This window comes from Bos grunniens, chromosome 9, assembly GCF_055505025.1.
Source record: "Bos grunniens cultivar Pamir isolate PY7600 chromosome 9, Bosgru_T2T1.0, whole genome shotgun sequence".
NCBI lineage: Eukaryota > Metazoa > Chordata > Mammalia > Artiodactyla > Bovidae > Bos > Bos grunniens.
The window spans coordinates 61,397,425-61,420,032 of record NC_141173.1 but is presented as its reverse complement, the minus strand read 5'-3'; the positions used below and the strand labels follow the sequence as shown (position 1 = coordinate 61,420,032).

Below are 22,608 nucleotides of genomic sequence, written 5' to 3'. Positions count from 1 at the left end.
TAAAGTCTAAATAATCCTTCCATCAGTCTTCTCTTGTTAGAAGCAAAAGAAGAAAATTTATATGCATGAGACACATATTTTTCTGTTTAGAGGAAAAGTTTATAAAGAGAAACCAGAGAGAACGCACGTTATGATTCCTTGTACTGTGTTCTTATTCACACTCAAGCCTTTCAGATAATCCACAATAAGAATCTGTAAGTCTTCTTTACTTTCTAATTCTTCTACATAAAGTTCTGTGAACCTGTAAGACAATTATTCCATTATTGCCATATTGAGGAAGTTAATACATCTATCTTAACAAACAAAAACACAAGACAAAAGTTATGTCAACTCATTTTACCAACTTGTAATATGAATTATGAAAGCCTTTCAACTTGGGATACAGATTGATCATAACAAAACAGAAAATAACGTAACTGTTACCCAAAATCTACACTATAACTACTACTACTGTGAGACAAAAATCAGACAGCCCTTGCAAAAACAGTTACAAAAATAAGGCTTATTCTTCCTCATTCTCGGGCTTCCCAGGTGGCACAGTGATAAAGAATCTGCCTGCCAATGCAGGAGACACAGGAGACGCAAGTTTGATCCCTGTGTTGGGAAGATCCCCTGGAGTAGGAAATGGCAACCCCACTCTAGTATTCTTGCCTGGGAAATTCCATGGGCAGAGGAACCTGGCGGGCTACAGTCCATGGGGTTGCAAAAGAGTTGGACACGACTGAGTGACTGAACACACATCCTTAATCTCAGAATGTGTTCTTGATCACAACTACATGTAACAAAAAGTACATACAACAACAACAAAGTCCCCTCAATGTCAAAAATTAACAGTTGTAGCAAAGGAAAATACAACTCATGGTTGATAAAATTTGCCCAGGTTTTTATTATATTATTACTATTTTATTATTTTATAACGTGGGAAGAGATTTAATAAAGTTTTAACACTATTTTAAAACTCAGATTCAACAGGTTACCAACAACAAGCTCATGTATCTTTTCCCAGTGCTACACACAAATCTTTCCCCTATTACTCAATGTATAATGATGAAAACTGAAACTTAATGTCCTTTTACAAATCATTAGCCTGATCCAAAAGGACTCATCCTAAGATGCACGTTATATGAGATACTGTTATTTCCTTATATGAAGGTTTTCTAATAGCCAAAGGGCTATTTGAAGAAGGAAAGATTTTTGTTTTCAACAATATCCATGAGTCATCAAATGGATTAACATTAAATGTCAAATTAACAACCCAAAGGAAAAAATTCCCTAGTGTTCTGGAGTTTTCTGTATTCCTACCACCTATACAAAGAAAAACATGACAAATAAGAAGATTCTTCTATCAGCAGTCAAGAAATTTCAAGCATTGTTATGAAGGTTGATTATGTTACTACTACCAATCAATAAATCAAGAGAACTTAATTTTAAAACTGTCTACAGGTACCAGGCCATGTCCTCTTACCTGTTTCTTATTCCTGGTGGGAGATTTCTTTTGCCTACATCAGTTGCTGGATTCATACATGCAAATAAACGGAAGTCGGGGTGACGAACCAGTGGTTCTATTAAAAGAAAACTATAACTTCTCAATAACTTGTAACAGTAAGTGATGGGGGAAGACTAACTCCACTGAGCCCCGGGTGAATCACTCTGTCTCAAGGCTCAGCAAGGGTGGTACTACTGGCTGCTCAACCATCTCTGCCTTTGATGAAACCCCACTGAAATCAGTTTCCAGATCTATGTACACAACCTAATTTTAAGCTGCCATTCCACCATCTCTTATGGTGTGGCTGTCCATGCTATTTATGTTTCATCACCTACTCACCAGTGGGTATTTTGTCATTGAGTGAGCGTGCTTTATTACCCACTATCCAAATGCTTTGACAAATTATTTTATTTTTTTCATTCCTGTAACACTTAACAGTAAGACTCTGCATAAAATTACTATCTACAGAATAAATAAATCACACCGAGAGGCCCATGCAATCTGCCTAACTGAAAGAACACTACTTTAAAGAGGTCAAAAGGCCTCGCGTCAAGTCCAGCACCAGGAGGATCAAGAGCTACCTGTGTCTCCTCGATCCAGCAACACCAGGGAGCCAGAGGAGCCTTCAAGTAAACCACTCAGACATTCTAAAGTTTCTGGAGCAGCCAGGTTAATCTCATCCAACAAAATCCACTCTCCTCTCTTCACGGCCTGAGCTAATGTACCCTAGAAGATGAAATTAAATGTCAGAGATCCATTTCAGATGCAGACATACTCACCAACAGCAGTTATGAGAGCAGGGTTAGAGCAGAGGCAGGGGCAAACTGCTCCTGCCTGATGAGCTTATGCCTTGATGCCAATGGTGCCAACTGGCTGCCAGAGCGAAGGTCAAGCTAACTTTTTTCAAATGTCCAAAAAGGTCAAAGAAATATCTTTGAGCCTAAGAGTAAGACGCAATAAACTAGACCACTGCATTATATGGGTGGTGAGGTAAATAAAAACCTACAATGTATTCAGATGTTTAAAAGCATCCAAATGGCTACTAAAAGCAACCCAAATAAAGACAGGGTGAGGCTATAAGTAAGTACACCAAGAAAAGATAAATGACCAAGAGTGTGCAGTACTTATAATAGAGCCTTCACAGTTTCTGAAGAATGTCAAAATGAACCTCTCCTTCTGATTTTATCTCTTGAAGTTCTATTTTCAAAAGCACTGAAAAATAAACCTTATAATCCATTCAACTGACATATCAGAAACTGAACTGTCTTAGTGTTATTTAAGTGCTTTATACTTTTGCTTTCACAGTGATCCTAATAAAGAATCTTCTATAAGTTTAAAAAAAAAAACAAACCAGACCAAATGTACAGAACTTCAGTGTGATCCCAAGTCATGAAATAGGTATAAACCCTATTTTGACAGCACTTGATAATTTCATTGGTTATTTTAGAAACAATTATAATAAGATGAAGTGCTGATGTCTAAATTCTCCACAACAACAGATATATGGTTGAGGGACCTCTCTCTCATTAAGACATCATCTCAAGTAAGATTCTTGCATCACCCTTAGGGTGAGAGGTCTGAAGACTATCGCGATTTTCTTTAATAAAAATATAAACTTTAAGTCACAAATATTCAATTACACTGATCCTGCAAGGTCACAGGACAGAAAATAGTACAACTACTCATGAACTGGAATCAAAAATGTAGCCCCACATGAATGGATCCAAATCCACCTCCCACCCACAAATACAAACACAGCTACAAAACAATAAAAATTCACGAATTATCCTCAACTGCATCTTACAAAATAATAACGACAGTGCTCATGAACACTACAATTTTGGGCTTCCCTGGGGGCTCTGTGGAGAAGAATCTGCCTGCCAATGCAGGAGACACGGGTTTGATCCCTGACCCGGGAAGATCCCACATGCCACAGAGCAACTAAGCCCTTGCACTGTAAGTACTGAGCCTGCGCTCTAGAGCCTGGGAGCCACAGCAACCAAGGCCTTGCAGCTATAGCTTGTGCCCCACAGCAAGAGAGGCACCACAATGTGGAGCCCGAGCACTGCATCTAGAGAGGAGCCCCCATCACTGCGACTCGAGAAAAGCCCAGGCAGCAGTGAAGGTCCAGCACAGCCAAAATTAATTAAAATCTTAAATTATATAAAAAAGACTTTATCACATCTACAAAAAGACATTTAACCCCCTCTCAAAGAATTCTTTCATTAAGTGTTTACTGTTCTAAACAACAAGCCCTAAAATGTCAACATGAAGAGAAGACAGAACAGTAGCCTCTTTAACCTGCATTTTGCATCAAATCAACATTCCCTTAACCTAAACAATCAAAGCAAAATACCTCTACAAATGCAAACAATAGGGCATTCTCAGTCATTTTCATCTGTTGTTGGGCATGGTTGAGTCTAAGACCAAATGCTTCCCACTTCTCTTTTAGTAGTGACCCTAGAGAAGAATAAAGACAAGAATAAAAAATATATTTTGCGTCATAATATATATAACTTAAAACACCACATAATTAACAAAACACACACAAAAACCACATCTTAGACATGTAAAAAATTAAGTCCAAATGCTTACACAATTCCAACCATATGCAGCCACTGTACTAGCCACTTCATTTATATGCATATGCATTAGAGAACTCATTTATTCTCACCATTCCCACTTTATAGATGAGAAAGTAGAGACTAAGCCACCAAAAGCCCCATTTACTGTGGAATCCAGTTTTCTGGAAATAACCTCTTCTAAGCATATGTGACTTACTGACCACTAAGTGGTACTTGTACATCAACACCACCAACCACTGACTTTTATAGAAATCTTGCTGAATCCCAGGAGCAACAATACTTTAGAATTAGTCATGTCAGCCCTAAGTCTCAGCAATCCCTAATTCGTATTGCATCATTCTGCCCCAAACTCCTCCTAATTCTGCTCGCTAGACTCCAGCCATGACCTCCCACCGGCAGCCTGGGCTGCCACCTACCAGGCTCACTCTCTGCCCCAGCCTTGTTGACAGCCGACTTGTGCACATGCTGCATTAGCTTCAGGAGATCTTGCCACCGTTTCTGCCTGTAACACGTCTGAATGTGTCCCAAGAACGTAAAGTTCTGTTTCTTCGAAAATGTCTGAACAAAGAGTTCTTCAAATGCCTCCCGTAAAGGCAGCCAAATAAGCTTATGGTCCACTGGCTTGTAACTGAAACAAAAGGCAGATATGTGATTCACAAACTTCTGAAGCTAACAGAAACCAGGAGGCATACCTAAGAAAACAGGAATAGGTGTAAGATTTCTTCTACATCAAAATCAGAAACAATAGCAAAATACTTAAAATCTATGTTAAAGTTTTAAATTATGATCTGTTTTTTCCCCATGTTGTTTGAAGGGTCTATGCTAAAGGTAATCATTAGATAACCAAATTATGAAAAAATCTGAAATTCTAAACTGGGTAGTGAGAGGCATGTCATTTATTCTACTAACACATTTAAATAATCATCATGTATATTTAATGATAAACCATATTTTATTAAGAGTGACCAAAATGTTTTTGAGATATTTTAGGAAAAAATATAACATCCGAAATTGATTTACTTAAGCATCTTGTACTTACTTTAACATCATGCCTTGTCAATGGTGGGGTGGAGGAAGAGACTGCTCCCAAAGATATTAAAAATTGGGGGAAGGGGACAGTAAAAAAAAAATTTTTTTTAGATGTTGCAATGGTTTGTGACCCTCCAAGGCTTAACTATTTATTTCTGAGTATTAAGATTCTCTTTTATTTCTTAGCATTTTATTTTTCTGGTTGGGGAATTAAGGAATTAATTCATTTAAATTAAAATTTAATTTACTACTGGGGGTGGGGAGAGGTTAATAAGAGTCAAGAAACACTGCTCTGGCTAGATTTAAGATAAGTTGCCCAAGCAGCACTAATCATTCTGGAAGATTAGACAAGATCAAGCGTACAACTTTCTTCAGCCTAGGATACTAAATACTACAATTCAAGGATGATAACCTCAATTTTATTTCCAAGAAATATAATTTGAGAACCGAAACAGTATCAAAATGTTTCGAAACAAGCAAGTACAATTGGAGAATCATGGATACTATTTACTCACTGGCCTGAGGAGGAACAACGAGACAAGCGAAACCCAGTGCCCTGAAACTGAGCATCTACATGGAAGAGTCCGATTTCAGAGAAAGTATGACAACTTCACGAACTTAACTTCGATTCCCAGCAAGCACTGACCCATTAATTAGTAAAAACATTCCTTTACTCCATTCATTCCCCTGAGATTTACTGAGCACCTCTAGGGTTCGGCACTGAGTAAACAAGACCCACCAGCTCTTGCCCCTCAGGAGCTTACAATCTAACCAAAAAGACAGTAGAGGAAGATACCTACTGGTATAAAATATCCAGTAGAAACTGGTATGCCAGTAGATAAAATGAAAGCAAAGGGGGTGAAAGAAGAATTTTAGTACTTTAGCTGTGATGGTCAGAGGAAGCTGTGTTAAAGATAGGAATTTGAAGGCAATCAAACAAAAAAGGGTTTGGCTAAGTAAATACCCCTGGGGGACAGGGTAGGTGACAGAGGAAACAGAAACACGGAGGGGAGTGTGGTTGGCAAGGCAGCAGAGCTGAAGGAAGGATAGGGAGAAGTGTCCTGGAGAGGTGGTGAAGGGTTTGTAGTATATTCCACATGGACTGAAGTCAGGGAGGAAGACAGTGATGTAATCTGATCACACTATCACAGAATCACATCCATCTACCAAATGGAAGAGAGGCTGGAGGAGAAGGAAAGATGAAAGCCCTACACTGGACTAGGCAGAGGACGATGAGCCAGAATGTCAGCAGCGGAATGTTGAGAAATTAAGCAAAATACAAATGTTTTTTAAATAAAATAGCTAGTCTTAAAGATGAGGGAATAAATGGGATCCAAAGCTAACTGAGGCAGCAGAGTAATGATTAAGAAGGTAGATGCTCAGGCAGACTGCTGGGTTCAAGTCACAGACTAGCCATTACTTTGAACAAGGCACTTAATCCTTGTGAGCCTCAGGTCCCTTGTGTATAAATGGGAATAATGAACAGGTTGTTAAGATGGCTGAGTGAGTAAACAGGTAAAAACTCAAAAGAGTGCCTGGCACAGGGATGCCATTGAAGAGCAACCTGTTACTACAACTAGTAACTAGCTCAGTGAACTGAATTCATGAAAGAAATGGCTTTATATTTCACATTAGTCTGGGCTCCTTAAGAAAAAAGCTTGTTCATTTAAAACTGAAGGCATATTGGCTGGTTAAGTTAATAAATGCTTCAAATGATGGCGAAAATGAACATACATATATATAGCTTGCTGAAAATAAAAATAAAAATTAACTAAAACACTCAATGGAAACCAACCTGTCACAGGGCAAACTGATGAATCAAACTATGAACTGAGACTAGAGTTTCCAAGCTATCTTTTGAAAGGACGCCTCAGGAGCAACCTGAAGGCCAAGAGAAGGAGGTCTAGACCACCTGGTCCTCGTGGACAGTCACTCAGGGTCTACCTGCTACATACATGATACATGGAGACCACAAACAAGATTCACTTGAAAATGACTAGAACAAAAGAAAATGACACTCCAAAATGACCATACATGAAAGAACACCAAGTGCAAAAGAAACATGAAACAGCACGTGATGAGCAACTAAGAAGCAAACCCTTCACCTCATTCGGGATCCGGATTCTGAGTCTGAGAACAGGCACTTGTGCCCTGCTGTCTCCCGTGCTGTTTCCTTCATGGATGATGCTTACTTGAGGGGCTTAGAGGAGAATGCAGGTTGGCCATTTTATTTCTATTTCTGTAAGATCTTTAATTTTCCTCTCATTTCTCCTTTCCATCATTGTTGACTTCTCCAAGGACCCCTCCCCGTCTCTCTATACCTGTTTCTCCTTCAGAGGCTGCCCCTCCTAACTCCATTTCCAGAACTGTGAACCTGTGTTCTGTGTTTTGCCATTTAGTGCAGACTTTCATTTTCTGGAATGGTTTTATCTGCTTCATCTAAGTCCTCTGTATCATCCACTCTTTTCTACAGTCTCATAGGCTCTCTCCAGCCCAATGCTGTTGGAATTTGGTTTACTGCTCTACTCCCAGGTAACCTGTAGGTCTCTGTGCTATTTACCAGAATCTACTTTAAACAGAATGACAAAAATGAGTTAAAAGTGAGGGGAAAGATATACCACACTAACAGTAATCAAAAAAGTTAAGTAGGTACATATGCAAACAAAACTCACAGGCAATCTGCAGGAATGCAGCTCAAGTGCCTGATGGTCTTGAAGGCCTTACTCTTACAAAATGTATTTATCCTTAATTACAACTTCTCAAAAAACCAGTCAAAAGGATCCAGATTTGCAAGTCAGACTAATTAGGACTACAAATTTCTTTTCTCTTTCACCATAGTATTTGGTAAATGCAAAATATGTTTAATAAACAAATTATTAATACAAAACATAAAACCAGTTTCATAGTTAGATAAAACTAACCACACCTTTCCAAAATAGAACTATGAAGCTTTCTATACCCCTTCTCCCTACCCACTCCTTTGTCTTCCATACCCTTGCCTTTTAATAAAATCATTTTTGCTTCAAATTGTATACACAAAGACTCTTAAGCAGTCATTCATACATCTAAGATATATATTAAAAGATGTGATTTACACACCACTTGCAGTTATACAAAAGGACAGAAAACAAGGCATACTTACAGCCATACAAAAACTGAATTGTATCTAACTTTTCTTTTGATTACTGATGCTAACTTACTAACAAGTTAGCACCAAAAATAAAATTCCAGTTACCACATTCTAATTTTAGCCTTTTGTATTATCAATTACATCAGGGCACAATGTGTATTCCCTACATTTAAAACTACTTGCATTTAAAAAAAAAAAGGAATTAAAGAAGAAAACACTATTTGCAATGGCTGATATAACACTACAAAGTCTTAAATGAGACCGATACAGCCTATGTTTAATTAGTACAAGAACAATGCCATCTGTGTTAGCTGTACTTAACTGCAGGGCATTACAGAATACAGAGTAGAAACAGATAGTAGTACAGACATACTTGGAGAAGGAAATGGCAACCCACTCCAGTATTCTTGCCTGGAAAATCTCATGGACAGAGGAGCCTGGCGGGTGACAGTCCAGGGGGTTGCTAAGAGTTGGACACGACTGAGCAACTAAACAACAACGACAGACATACTAGTTAAATAACAAACTCCATTTATTACTAAGAACACACTGCAAGTACCACAACGAGGGATAGGAGAGACTGTCAATTAACTGAACAGAAGAAATATAAAGCAAAGTAGAAAAGACCACTGAGGAAAAACAGAGTAAAAGAAGAACTGGGGTAAGAGAGGTTAAGTCTCAGCTGACAGATTTTAAGACAGTATAGAAATTTAAAATATAACATCAAGGTACATGTAGAGCAGAATTTAAGGGTCCAGAGGGTAAGAAAATGAAAAGCACAAAAGGAAGCAGGATTCCACACTGGCACTCCACCCAGAGCAGGAAGGGATAGAGACTGGTAAAAGCAAAAGTAAAAATAATGCTACAGTGTAAGGTGTCCTTAAAAAAAAATGAGTAAATAAAGAGCTTCTCGTAGACATCATAAAGAGAAAAAAGAACAATAACTTCTATTGTTCTATGCTTTTAAAGATTTATGCAAGCAACTGTTTAGAATTAATGGGACAGATCCTAGTATCATTCAACATAAGGTATGCCAATAGCATCTATCAGTTTTACAGCCTTCAGCACACATTAAAATTGTTCAAAAACTAACATATTCAAAAGCATCAAAAGGAAGAAGGGCATTTAGTTGACCACAGTGATGTTCCATTTAACCAAGTGGAGGCTACTTAACCTTTCAAAGATAAACAAATTGCAGGAGAGTCTTGCTTGAAGGCAGCATAACTCAAGAACATACTCCAGATAAATATTACTTAACTGCATTCAGTTCAGTTCAGTTGCTCAGTAGTGTCCAACTCTTTGCGACCCCACGGACTACAGCACACCAGGCTTCCCTGTCCATCACCAACTCCCGGAACTTGCTTAAACTCATGTCCATAGAATCAGTGATGCCATCCAACCATCTCATCCTCTGTCGTCCCCTTCTCCTCCTGCCTTCAATCTTTCCCAGCATCAGGGTCTTTCCAAATAAGTCAGTTCTTTGCATTAGGTAGACAATGTTTTGGAATTTCAGCTTCAGCCTCAGCCCTTCCAATGAATATTCAGGACTGATTTCCTTTAGGATGGACTGGTTGGATCTCCTTGCTCTTCAAGGGACTCCCAAGAGTCTTCTCCAATATCACAGTTCAAAAGCATCAATTCTTTGGCACTCAGCTTTCTTAAAGTCCAACTCTCACATCCATACATGTCTACTGGAAAAACCACAGCTTTGACTAGACAATCTCTGTCTATCAATCTCTGCTTATTGATATGCTGTCATATGGTCAAAACTTTTCTTCCAAGGAGCAAGCTTTTTTAATTTCATGGCTGCTGTCACCATCTGCAGTGATTTTGGAGCCCAAAAAATAAAGTCTGTCACTGTTTCCATTGTTTCCCATCTATTTGCCATGAAGGGATGGGACCTGATGCCATGATCTTAGCTTTCTGAATGCTGAGTTTTAAGCCAACTTTTTCACTCTCTTTTCACTTTCATCAAGAGGCTCTTTAGTTGTTCATTTTCTGCCATAAGGGTGGCGTCATCTGCATATCTGAGGTTATTGATATTTCTCCCAGCAATCTTGATTCCAGCTTGTGCTTCATCCAGCCCAGCATTTCGCATGATGTACCCTGCATATAGGTTAAATAAGCAGGGTGACAGTATGCAGCCTTGACGTACTTCTTTCCCGACTTGGAACCAGTTTGTTGTTTCATGTCCAGTTCTAACTGTTACTTCTTGACCTGTATACAGATTTCTCAGGAGGCAGGTCAGGTGCTCTGGTATTCCCATCTCTTTAAAAATTTTCCATAGTTTGTTGTGATACACAGTTGACTGCATACTCACCTTTATATTCCAGCCCCCACCCCACACCCTCAGCAGGATCTCTGAGAGCAAGAACCTCAAGAATTCTTTAAAATGAAAAGAAACATCTACATACCCCAAGAGTCCCTTAATAAACCCTAATAAATATCCTGCTGGGGTAGGCACAGGGGGCAAGTTGTTGAACATTCTTCCAAGGTTAGTATTGAGCTTAATAGGAAAGAAGTGTTTCTTACCTCAAGCAGTGAACACAAAACAACAAGAAAAAGGTTTAAAACCATACTTACCCTCCCAGCAAATCTGCAGTGTCACTTTGCTGATTCATATTGACAACTCTCAAACGGTGGCCTTTAAGAAAAAAAGGGTATAAAGAGTTATTCTGAAAATGTAAAGACTGACAATACCCACTGTGATCCGATGTGCGGACATGGGTATGGGCAAATCTTTTAATGTGCACTTCCTCTGACCCCTCATTTTATTTTTAGAATCTTGACTGTTCAAAATTTTAACCTAACCCAGACAGAATGAAAGAGTCACTGCTCTAGCATCAGGTAACTGAAAACAACAACAAAAAAATCCTTCAGTAAGTCAATGTCTATGAATTAGAACTAAATAAATATCTAGTGTGAAATATTAATTTAGACATCAGAACAGGAATGAGGCAGTTCTGTTTTTAAAGATGGCCAATGTGCTTAACGAAACACAATACAGGGAAGGATCCCATCTGTTTCAAAACAAAACCAAAGCACTATGTATGTGCAGGCCATAGATTAGAACTGAAAAAAATTAATACCAACATGTTAATAGTTATTTCCAGGGGGAGAGATTACATTGTTTCCAAGGAAAAAGATTCCAGTGCTTATCTCCAGGGGAAACAGAGCTGTGGCACTTTTTAAGTTCCAATATTCTTTGGACTCTAGTTTTTAAAAAGGCAGTCGTATGAAATGAAATGCCTATCGTCTAGGACAGACTGCATCCCCTCCAGGAGTTACCTGTAATGTGAGCCAAATACTGGACTGTGGAGGTTTTGCCTGTTCCAGTTTCTCCCACCAGCAACACAGGCTCCCCTTTGCTGACACATACTGCGAGCTGTTCGATAAGAACAGAGGATGGCCTCGTAGCAGCAAAGGTGAACTTTTCCCTGGGGAGGTGAAAGTACGTAAGCAGTTGGAGAGACAAGCTGCAAGCTTCTCTTAACGTTGTTCTGAGGAATCAGACTCGATAAACAAGACAACTCAAGAAAGGTCTTCACATTGTATGGGATAGCTCACAACATAAGAATTGCAGAATTCATTCTATAAACATGGAGCATTTACATACCTAGTACTTCACTAGGCTCTAGAAATTCAAAACACCGACAAGATAAAACATCTGTACTACCTATGTCATCTTGGGCAAATTACTTAACCTCTCTTAGCCTTGGTTTCCTAACCTGTACAATCTAGACAACAACACTTACTAGTTGCAGTAAGTCCTCCACAAATTCATGTCCACCCAGTAGCTGTGAATGTGACCTTATTTGGGAAAAAGGTCTTTACAGGAATAAGATAAAAATCATACTGTATTGGACTTAAGGGCTGGTCTTAAATCCAATGGCCCGTGTTCTCATACAGAAAGAGAAATTTACAGACACAAAAAAGACACACAGGGAAGAAGGCCATAAGACAATGGAGTCAGATACTGAACTGAAGCAGCTACAAGGTAAGGAACACCAAGGACTAGTGCCCGCCATCAGAAGCCAGGAAGAGGCAAGAGCCTCCAGAGGGAACGTGGCCCTGCCAGCACCTGGACTTCAGCTTTCCAGCCTCCAGAACTGAGAAGAAATGTTTATGGCAAACCATCAAGTTTACGGCCCTAGTGGTACAGAATCCACATGTCAAAGCAGGAGACACAAGAGACCCAGGTTTGGTCCCTGGGTCGGGAAGATTCCCTGGAGTAGGAAATGGCAACCTACTCCAGTATTCTTGCCTGGAGAACCCCATGGATAAAGGAGCCTGGCAGGCTATAGTCCATGGGGTTGAAAAGAGTCGGACATGACTAAAGCGACTTAGCATGCATGGATACATGAATCAAGTTTATGGTTAATTTGTGAGGTGAGTCCTAGGGCGCTAATAAACACATTAATTCATAGGATTACTATAGTCACATGCAAAAACATGCAAAACAGCACTTAGCACAATGTTAGGAATACAGCAAATATTTAGTAAATGGTTAACTAGGTATCAAAAACTTATACAATTCCAGCCTTCAAGGAATTAACAGACTAATTTAGGACCAAGCCTGCCTTCCAAGTGATGCTTACTTCACTGAATAAATAAATTACAATGAATAAAATCAAAGATACATCTTTGCTGGTCCCAAATCTCTAAGCACCCTCATCACCACCCTCCAGCTCCTAATATCCAGTTTCACAGGATACATTTTAGGAAATCACTGCTCCTTACCAGTCTAGCACACTGGAGAGATCACAGTTCAGACATGGGTTTTACTCAGAGAAAAGGGTCAGGACCAAATGCTCCTTGCGCCAAGTTCCCAATGACCCCACAGTGCTCAGCTCAGCTTGGAACCCTGATTACCTCTGTATGTGGACAGCCTCGCTTTGTTTTCGGAGAAGCCGCACTCGACCCACTTGCACATCAAGCTCGTTGATCACAATTTCTGGTTTGTAAAGTTGACAGAAGAATTCCACCTATGGGAGGGGAAAAGATTTACCTGAGTAAAATTCTGCATACTCTTCAAACACTTAAATCATGAGGCTTACTGTGCCACCTCTAGAAGCACTTTCGGCTTCCTATCTAGGCAAGTTAGCGTTTAATTTTATTTTAAAATATTTTCCAAGTTTCTGTTTTTAAAAACATTGATTATGAATGTTCCCTAACACTACAATTTATTGATTCAAATAAGCCTCTATCTACCTACATAAAGTGAACAGCCAAGAAAAGCTATACTCCTAAAAGATACTTCTAAAAAAATCAAAGTAATTTTTCTTCAGCTATGTTTTCTGCACAACAAACTGTGGAAAATTCTTCAAGAGATGGGAATACCAGACCACCTGATCTGCCTCCTGAGAAATCTGTATGCAGGTCAAGAAGCAACAGTTAAAACTGGACATGGAACAACAGACTGGTTCCAAATTGGGAGAGGAGTATATCAAGGCTGCATATTGTCACCCTATTTATTTAACTTACATACAGAGTACATCTTGCAAAATGCTGGGCTGGATGAAGCACAAGCTGAAATCAAGATTGCTGGGAGAAATATCAATAACCTCGGATATGCAGATGACAGCACCTTTATGGCAGAAAGCGAAGAACTAAAGAGCCTTTTGATGAAAGTGAAAAGAGGAGAGTGAAAAAGTTGGCTTAAAACACAACATTAAAAAAACTAAGGTCATGGCATCCAGCCAAATCACTTCATGGCAAACAGATGGAAACAATGGAAACAGTGACAGACTTTATTTTGGGGAGATCTAAAATGATTGCAGATGGTGACTGCAGGCACGAAATTAAAAACGCTTGCTCCTTGGAAGAAAAGGTATTATCAACCTAGACAGCATACTAATAAGCAGAGACATTACTTTGCCAACAAAGGTCTGTCTAGTCAAAGCTATGGTTTTTCCAGTAGTCACATATGGGTGTGAGAGTTGGACTCGAAAGAAAGCTGAGCACCGAAGAAATGATGCTTCTGAACTGTGGTGTTGGACAAGACTCTTGAGAGTCCCTTGAACAGCAAGGAGATCCAACCAGTCTATCCTAAAGGCAATCAGTCTTGAACATTCATTGGAAGGACTGAGGCTGAAGCTGAAACTCCAATACTTTGGCCACCTGATGCGAAGAACTGACTCACTAGAAACGACCCTGATGCTGGGAAGATTGAAGGTGGAAGGAGAAGGGGATGACAGAGGATGAGATGATTGGATGGCATCACTGACTTGATGGATATGAGTTTGAGCAAGCTCTAGGAGTTGGTGATGGAGAGGGAAGCCTGGTGTGCTGCAGCCCATGGGGTCACAAAGAGTCGGACACGACTAAGCGACCAAACTTAACTGAAGCTTTGAAAATGCGAAGGCTTATTAAAATATTTGCTAAGACATCGTTCCAGTCCTGAATCCAGAACATACATAATAACATGCTCCTTAAACACTGGAAAATAAGGCGCACATGTGAGAAAGAATACAAGGCAGCTCACTTTAAGAATGTGGACCACAGGGAGAACTACTTATCCAAGAGACAGTGAGTTTTATGTCCATGAGAGGCAGCAATGAAACGTCCAACTTTGCAAAAGCTTTTCTAGGTAAGGGCCAGAGACCAGCAAGTAAGCTAAATAACCCAACTTCCTTTCAAGAGGGAAGTAGAAATAGTACTACATACCTTTTTCTTGGAAATGTTCAATTTGCTTCCAATGACTTCTGCCATTTTCAGTTTGCTCGTCTGCTTAGAAAGCATTGCTGTGAAACAGTCCAGAGCCTATTGAAATAACCAAGGCAAACAGCAATTGACTTCTTAAATAATACATTAATGACAGAGCACTGCAGTCCAGGCCACAAAAGGAAGGAATATAAAATCTAGCAGGAACATTTCTGCAAGAAAGACTAAAAGGAGAGTACAAATAAGGTACCAACCCTAGACTTAAAGATGTTACCACAACAGAGACAAGACTCCAAAAATGTTAAGGCTTTATTATCAAAATATTGGTTAATTAGGAAAACACACACATGCAGCCCTGAGTTTGCAAATGTAAAATTCAGGCAAAAATAGCAATTAGCATTAATCCCTGGTTAGTAGTGTAGATTCTATAGTGGAAAATGATTCTCAGACAGTGGAGATAACACCAAAAGATTACTTCTGAGCTGTAAAGGGAAATTCTTGGTGTGCAATCAAGGAATACTGTCATTACCCTAACCCAGTACTTAGCCACTACTGAGAAGCCAAGATACATGTCTTCTGCTGTAATAAGAATTTATCTGCTGTTTGTCCCTAATTCCTACACAGCCTTTCAAAAATTCTGAATCACCAGGACTAAGGAGTGTCTTCTGTTATTCACTAGAGTCCTCATGGGCCCTACTGGGTTTATTATACTAAGCAAGGTAACTCCAGATGAGCCCTTACTTAGTTTATCAGAGGAAATGGCCAGGCCAGAAAGACCAAGCACGAACAGGAGAATTGAAACTTCCATCCCCAACACTTGGAGAAGGTAGAGGGGCTGGTGGACAACACGATGTATGATGAAGGTGGCACTCCCTGCCTCCAAAGATGTGCCTGTGTTCAGATTCCTGAAGTCTTGCCCTATGCGTCTCTTTGACTGTTCCTGAATAATATTTTTAATAATAAAACTGTAGCCTGTACAGTAAATACAGAGCTTCCAAAGAATTCTATGAGACAATCACTGTACCTGAGAAGTTTGTAGGAACCCCTGAATTTACAGCTGATTGGTCCTAAGTGTGGGTGGGCCTCCAATACTTGCGGCTGGAGTCCAAAGTGGGGTGGTCTTGTGGAGGACTGAGTCCCTGAACCTGTGTGGTCTACACTAACTCCAGGTAGTCAGTATCAGAACTGGACTGAATTGCAAGACACCACTTGGTGTCAAAACAGAGAAGCAGCAACCAGATAAAGCCAAAAGGTGAAACGTTCTGTAAAACAACTGGTCTGATCTCTTCAACAAGGTAGTATGGGGTTTTTATGAGGGGCTGGCGGGCATGGCTCTAATACAGTAAAAGAGTTCTTAATTCCATACGCATAGACAAAGATGTACAAGGAGATATACCAATGTATTAACAGTACAGGGGAATCTCTGAATGGGAGAATATTTTTTACCGTTTTCCCATATTTTCTCATTTTTACTTCTATATTAAAAAAATGTTGTTGTTGTTTAGTCGCTAAGTAGTGTCCAATTCTTTTGTGACCTCATGGACTAAAGCCCAGCAGGCTCCTCTGTCCATGGGATTTCCCAGGCAAGAATACTAGAATGGACTGCCACTTCCTTCTCCAGGGAATCTTCCCGCCCCAGGATCGAACCCGTGTCTCCTGCACTGGCACGCAGATTCTTGACCACTGAGCCACCAGGGAAGCCCATATTAATAAAATACTTGTACACAAATGTTCACAGCAGCATTATTCACAACAGGTGAAAACAACCCAAATATCCATTAACGTATGAGTGAATAAACAAAATGTGGTATATTGATACAATGAAATGTTACTCAGCCATAACGAGAATGAAGTACTGACTCATGCTACAACATGGATTAACCAAGAGAATATGCTGAGTGAAAGAAGATAAAAGGGTCACCTAAAGTATGATTTCATTTATATGAAATGTCCAGAATAAGCAAATCTATAGACAGGAGGTAGATTAGTGATTGTCAGAGGCTGCAGAGAGAAGAAAAATAGGCATGATGGTTGATGGTTACAAGGTTTCTTTTTGAGGTGATGAAATGTTCTAGAATTACTTAGTGGTGATGTGGCATAATTCTGTAAATACACTAAAATACACTCAATTGTACACCTTAAAAGAGTGAATTTTATGGGTTGACACACACACACACTATAACATTCTAAAATAGAGACTAAAGAAGATCCTCCCCTTGCCAGTTTTATTTTAAAAGTACAAAACAAGATTATCTATAGGAAGATGAAAAATGTAGGAGGATGGGAAGGAAATTTCACTGGACAGGAAGGAGATTAAAGGACTGATACACAGCACTTCAGGGTCTGGCTTGATTAAGTGTGTGCTCTGAATCAGGGTTCTTTCTACTCAAAGCAACTTCACCAGAGACACTGCTCACCAAAACAGGTCACTATCCTTTCCTCAATCCTAGCTGACAGACACGGTAACACTTTATAGTCAAAACGGGTCAATGTTTGAAGAGCCCAAAGATCTTCAGGCAGTACCACTTTTATTCTTAACCAGGTGGAAATACATCTCTGTCTTATTGAATATGGCAGAGCTGTAATTCAACAGCGCTTCCCTCTTGCACAACACACCTTCCCCCCAGCTCAGCATACAAGAACAGACTTTAACCCACGTACATTTCTCCGGACTAAAGTTAAAAAGGCCCTGCTGGGGCAAGTGGTGGGATCAGACAAATACAAATCTGTCAAACAGACTAAGAAATTATACATAGAAATTAATACTAAACATCTTAGAAACTCTTTTTGTTTTACAATAGTATTACCACCTGGGAGATTTTTCCCTTTCATTTAAGCTTTAATTTCAGCTTCTGTTTTACTCTATTTCAAACTAGACTTATTTGAAATTAGGGGTAACCCATTTCAAGAGCCACAAAACATTTATCATGCTCACTTAGCTCTAAGACAACTTTAGTTCAGTTTTAACTAGCTAAGGATATACACAGTACCTACACCATAGAAAAACTTTCTGATAATAGTCAAGAGACAGAAAATAACAGTGGAAATTAGCAGCCTTGCAGAGCACGGAGAAAACAAGCAGGAAGACTATATCTTACCTCTTGAAAAATATTTAACGATGCTGATGAAGACAGACTGTCAAAGCTGTGGGCAATCCTATTACACCAATTAAGTAGATCCCTTAAAAAAAAAAAAAAAAAAAGGTAAGAAATAAAAAAACACAGGTCAAAGATACCAAAGGTATCAGAGTTTACTTAGGTCTTGGAACGTCTGACCACAAAGACTCTCCCTTTTTCTGGCAACTGAATATAAACAGTGTTAAGTCAGGAAAAAGTATAAGTGGATCCTTTTCTTACCTCTATCAGGAAGCAACCTATAATTCATTTCTCCCCCATCCATACCAGACAAGGTAGCAAGAGATAGGAGCAATTAACTCTCAGAGCAAACTTAAGGGGAGCTGCCCATTCCCAATTCTCACTTCTCAAAGAGCAAGTCAACCACTGCAAATGTAGCTCAAAGGAAGAAAGAGAATTTACTATATACAGCAAAACCCAAAAATCTTATTTAGGACCCCATTTGTCCCAAAAGGACATCCAGTGAAAAAACTATGTCAGTAGTTTTCCAACTTTTTCCACTATTTTCAACTTTTAGAGTTATTTGTTAAACCAATTATAATTCCTAGGGATGCAATATACAGCATAATAAGTATAATTAACACTGCTGTATGTTATACATGGGAGAAGGCTATGGCAACCCACTCCAGTGTTCTTGCCTGGAAAATCCCATGGACGGAGGAACCTGGCAGGCTGCAGTCCATGGGGTTGCTAGGAGTTGGACACGACTAAGAGACTTCACTTTCATGCATTGGAGAAGGAAATGGCAACCTACTCCAGTGTTCTTGCCTGGAGAATCCCAGGGACGGGGGAGCCTGGTGAGCTGCCGTCTCTGGGGTGGCACAGAGTTGGACAGGACTGAAGCGACTTAGCAGCAGCAGCAGAATGTTATATGTGAAAAGTTGTTACATTATCACAAGAAAAAAATTGTTTTTTTACTATTTAACTTAGTATCTGTGAGATGATGGAGGTTCACTCAACTTGTAGTCATTATTTCATATGCATGTAATCATTATCCTATATGCCATAAACTTATACAGAGCTGTCAGTTACAGCTCAATAAAACTGTAAGAAGAAGAAAAAAGTTATTTTTTAAAGCTAACATAATATTATCTTCATAAGCCTTCCCATACAGTAACTATAGATCTCAAACAGATCAGAGACTGAGAACGTCTAATTTCAAAATCAGACTTCTTGTAACCATTCAGTTTGAGCTGCTATGAACTTCTAAGAGAAGCAATTTTTAAAATAGCAACCCAAAAGCGTTTAGCCCAATACCTGAGAGACAATTCTCTTCCCTCAAGGCTTAGTCTCTTGTTTTCTTGTCTTGCTTCTGGAACCTCCCCTGGTGCCTGTTCCCCTCCAACAGAACTTTCACTCAGACAGTGATGCTTCTCTCCAATAAGCTGGAAATAAATATCAAGCAGGTGATCGGTTGCTGCTGATAAGCTGGGATATCTATTTTGAAGAACCTGAGAGAGGAGGAAAAAAAGCAAAAAAAAAAAAAAATTAGCAGCAGACAAAGTGATTTTTAAAAGCACACCAAGAATGAATTTCTCTAGGAGATCTGTCATCTTGAGCAAGTGTAAAAACTTCCACCTTCACCCATTACCTCCAACCCCCCAAAGACTATGACGTCCTCCTGCCAAGAACTGTTATCTGGCAACCTCACAACCTATCACACAGCTTTGGGTACAGAAGCTCGATGGGATAGACGTCTCAAACACGGGCATCCAAAGCCCATGCACTTCAAGTACTACGTACTCCAATTATTTTAAAGAGAATTGTAGTACCATCATTAAGTCATTTCTCAGCCAAAAGCAGAAATGAAAGTTTAGTGGGAAAGGAAACAAAAGTTGTTTTTAAAAGCAGAACACAGCAAAAGGAGCTAGTGTTCAAGTCCTGATAAAAAGTAGTTTTTATCAGACAGAAGAATTTAGAAAGCAAAAGATCTAGTCCAATTCACTTCAATAACTATTAAGAATTTTGTGCAGTATTGATACTTGGTGGCCATAATATTATAATATTTATGATATGGATTTGTTAAGTCTACTTGAGAAGAAAAATATCACATATGTATTAGAAATATTATTAGCTAATATATTTAAATTAGCTTAAGAAGTATACCATGATTCCAACTTATATTAATATATGAAATATCAACATATGTTATATATATTGAAGAGGTAAAGTCCACATATTTACAAAGATGAACTAAAATCTTTTAATAGTGTCACGAAGTATTAGAGGTCACAGATTTTAATTTCTTCATACCTTTTTGTTAAATTGGAAGATTTTACAAATTTTAATATTTCAAATGTATTAAAAATTAAGTAAAGATAGAAGTGAATAATAAAATCAACAAATTCATTTTATTTGCTACACATGTGGATCTTTCAAAGAGAGAATAAACATGTTCTGTGTATAGAAGGAACATTTTCAAAACTGACCATATTTATGGACTGTGGCTACCATAAACAAAATACATACTTCCATCACCCATAAAACAAAAAAAAAGTTCCCTTGTAATCACACCCTTCCCCACCACCCCTGTCCCTGGAATCTTGAACCTGATTCCAATCAGTACAGTTTAGCTTTCAAACTTCTCATGTACATGGAATCATCCAGGATGTAGCACGTAGTTTGGTTTCTCTTACTCAGCATCGTGTTTTTGAAATTCACCCAAACATCACTGTATGTATCAGCAGTTCATTCTATTTTATTGCTGAGGAGTAATTCCATCATATGAACATGTATACTTATGATCATGGTGGGGGAAAAAAGCTATTTTTACTTGAAAAAAACTTAGGTTTAACACTTTAGTAGGGCTCGGTTATTTGGGGAAAAAGTTCTGAATAGTGATTTATATGTACCAACCAATTAGTCATTTTCTACCTCAGACAAAAAATATCTTTTGTTATTACCATAAATGTCAAAATGTAAACAGAATATCACATGATAAACTAATCTGACATAATATGCTTATCAGTATTTAAATGTTTGAAAACAAAATATTTAAAGAACTACAACAGCAAAAAAAAAAAAAAAAAGAGGGGTATTATGTCAGAGCAATACAACAAACACATGGATTGTGAGGCATGGACTGGATGCCGGGGACACCAAAGCTGAGTAAGTTACTGGAGGAGCTTACAGCTGAGAGCAGCAAGAGAGGGAGAGAAAGATGTATAGACACACAAGTACACAACCGAGAGCTACAGTGAGATAAGAAACTCACAAGGCTACAGAGACACAAAAATCACACCATCAAGGCCAGGGTTCTTAGAAATTATATGAAGGCCGATCCAGTAATTTGTGCCCTCTGAAAACCCCTCTGTTAATAAATACTTAAACACTAATAATAGATAAAATATTTGAAAGGGCTGTCTGGTGCCACTTATTTATGTAAAAATTTACACCAAGAAAGAGGAAAGTGACCCTGCCATGCCTGAATGTTCACTGACAACACTTTATTTGCTACTGTCCAAAGTGAAGTTCTGGGAGACAGAAAGCTGCCCAAGTGAGAAGGCAAATGCAGAGGAGAGAGGTTGGCAGCGTAGAGTGAGGCACACTGCTTAGGGGTTACAGAGAACCAGTGATACTACAAAGTGAACTGATGTATAAAGCCTTTAAACTAAGTCATCTCAGTTTCCATTAAGGTCCAGATGGAAATGCACATGCAGTTGTTTAGTGTGAAAGACACTAGTTACAATCAACTTAGTAAAAATAAAAAGATCCTTTGAGGACAACTGGGGAAATTCTACTGTGGTCTGAGAATGAAGTGCTACTGAGGAATAATAATTCATTTTATTGGCTATAATACTGATATTGTGGTTACATATGGAAATGCCCTTAAAGATGCATCAAAGTATTTAAGGGTGAAATTCTGCGAGGTTTGCTTTCAAATATATTAGCAAATAAAAAGTACTAGATGAAGTTAATATAGTAAAATGTTAGCACATTAACTGTTAAATTTAGAGTAGTGAGTATTTTCATGACTCACTGGGCTATTTCTCTTCTCTACATGTAAGTCTGAAACTTTTAAAATAGGAATTCTCTGGCGGCTCAGTGGTAAAGAATCTGCCTGCCACATGGGTTTGATCCCTGGGTTGGGAAGATCCCTTGAAAAAGAAAATGGCAACCCACTCCATGATTCTTGCCTGGGAAATCCCATGGACCTAGAAGAGACTAGTGGCTACATTCCATGGGGTTGCAAAAAGCTGAACACGACTTAGCAACTAAACAACAACAGAGCTGATTCACTTCTTTGTATAGTAGAAACTAACACAACACTGAAACTTGTAATATAAATGAAAAGTAAAAAAGAGAAGCACTGATACTTTCAAGTAATTGCATACCTCATTTAGTTCTGCCTTATCCATATTATCCAGGTGAATTTTGGTCCAGTATTTGTCTAGCAGAGTAGCATGACTATTTAGCGGTCGATACCAATTTCCTCCACAGCTCAACAGTCTGTATTACAAAATGAAAAGCAGAGTCACACAAATTTCTAAGTTTTAATCTTGAATTATGCCCCTGGTTATCCTTTGCTATACACTGTGTCACATCTGAAAAAAACTCACAATTCCTTCTGGTGTCAAGACA

The 22,608-nt window shown here is 38.8% G+C and overlaps 1 protein-coding gene across 2 annotated transcripts in view; it reads right to left on the bottom strand.

Moving 5' to 3' along the window:
• MDN1 (midasin AAA ATPase 1) overlaps nt 1-22,608 on the bottom strand; it is a 140,565-nt gene that overhangs the window by 92,131 nt on the left and 25,826 nt on the right. For both annotated transcript variants that reach the window (XR_015133133.1, XM_086317723.1), the window contains exons 9-20: nt 22,362-22,476; nt 19,285-19,478; nt 17,992-18,073; nt 14,897-14,992; nt 13,103-13,215; nt 11,519-11,667; nt 10,814-10,874; nt 4,488-4,699; nt 3,843-3,946; nt 2,068-2,212; nt 1,466-1,562; nt 128-241 (exon numbers count right to left, since the gene is read on the bottom strand). Coding sequence is in view for 1 of the 2 variants with exons in the window: in XM_086317723.1 (XP_086173849.1) it covers nt 128-241; nt 1,466-1,562; nt 2,068-2,212; nt 3,843-3,946; nt 4,488-4,699; nt 10,814-10,874; nt 11,519-11,667; nt 13,103-13,215; nt 14,897-14,992; nt 17,992-18,073; nt 19,285-19,478; nt 22,362-22,476 (1,482 nt within the window). In the remaining variant the exon portion in view is untranslated. The remainder of the gene's footprint in view (nt 1-127; nt 242-1,465; nt 1,563-2,067; nt 2,213-3,842; nt 3,947-4,487; nt 4,700-10,813; nt 10,875-11,518; nt 11,668-13,102; nt 13,216-14,896; nt 14,993-17,991; nt 18,074-19,284; nt 19,479-22,361; nt 22,477-22,608) is intronic.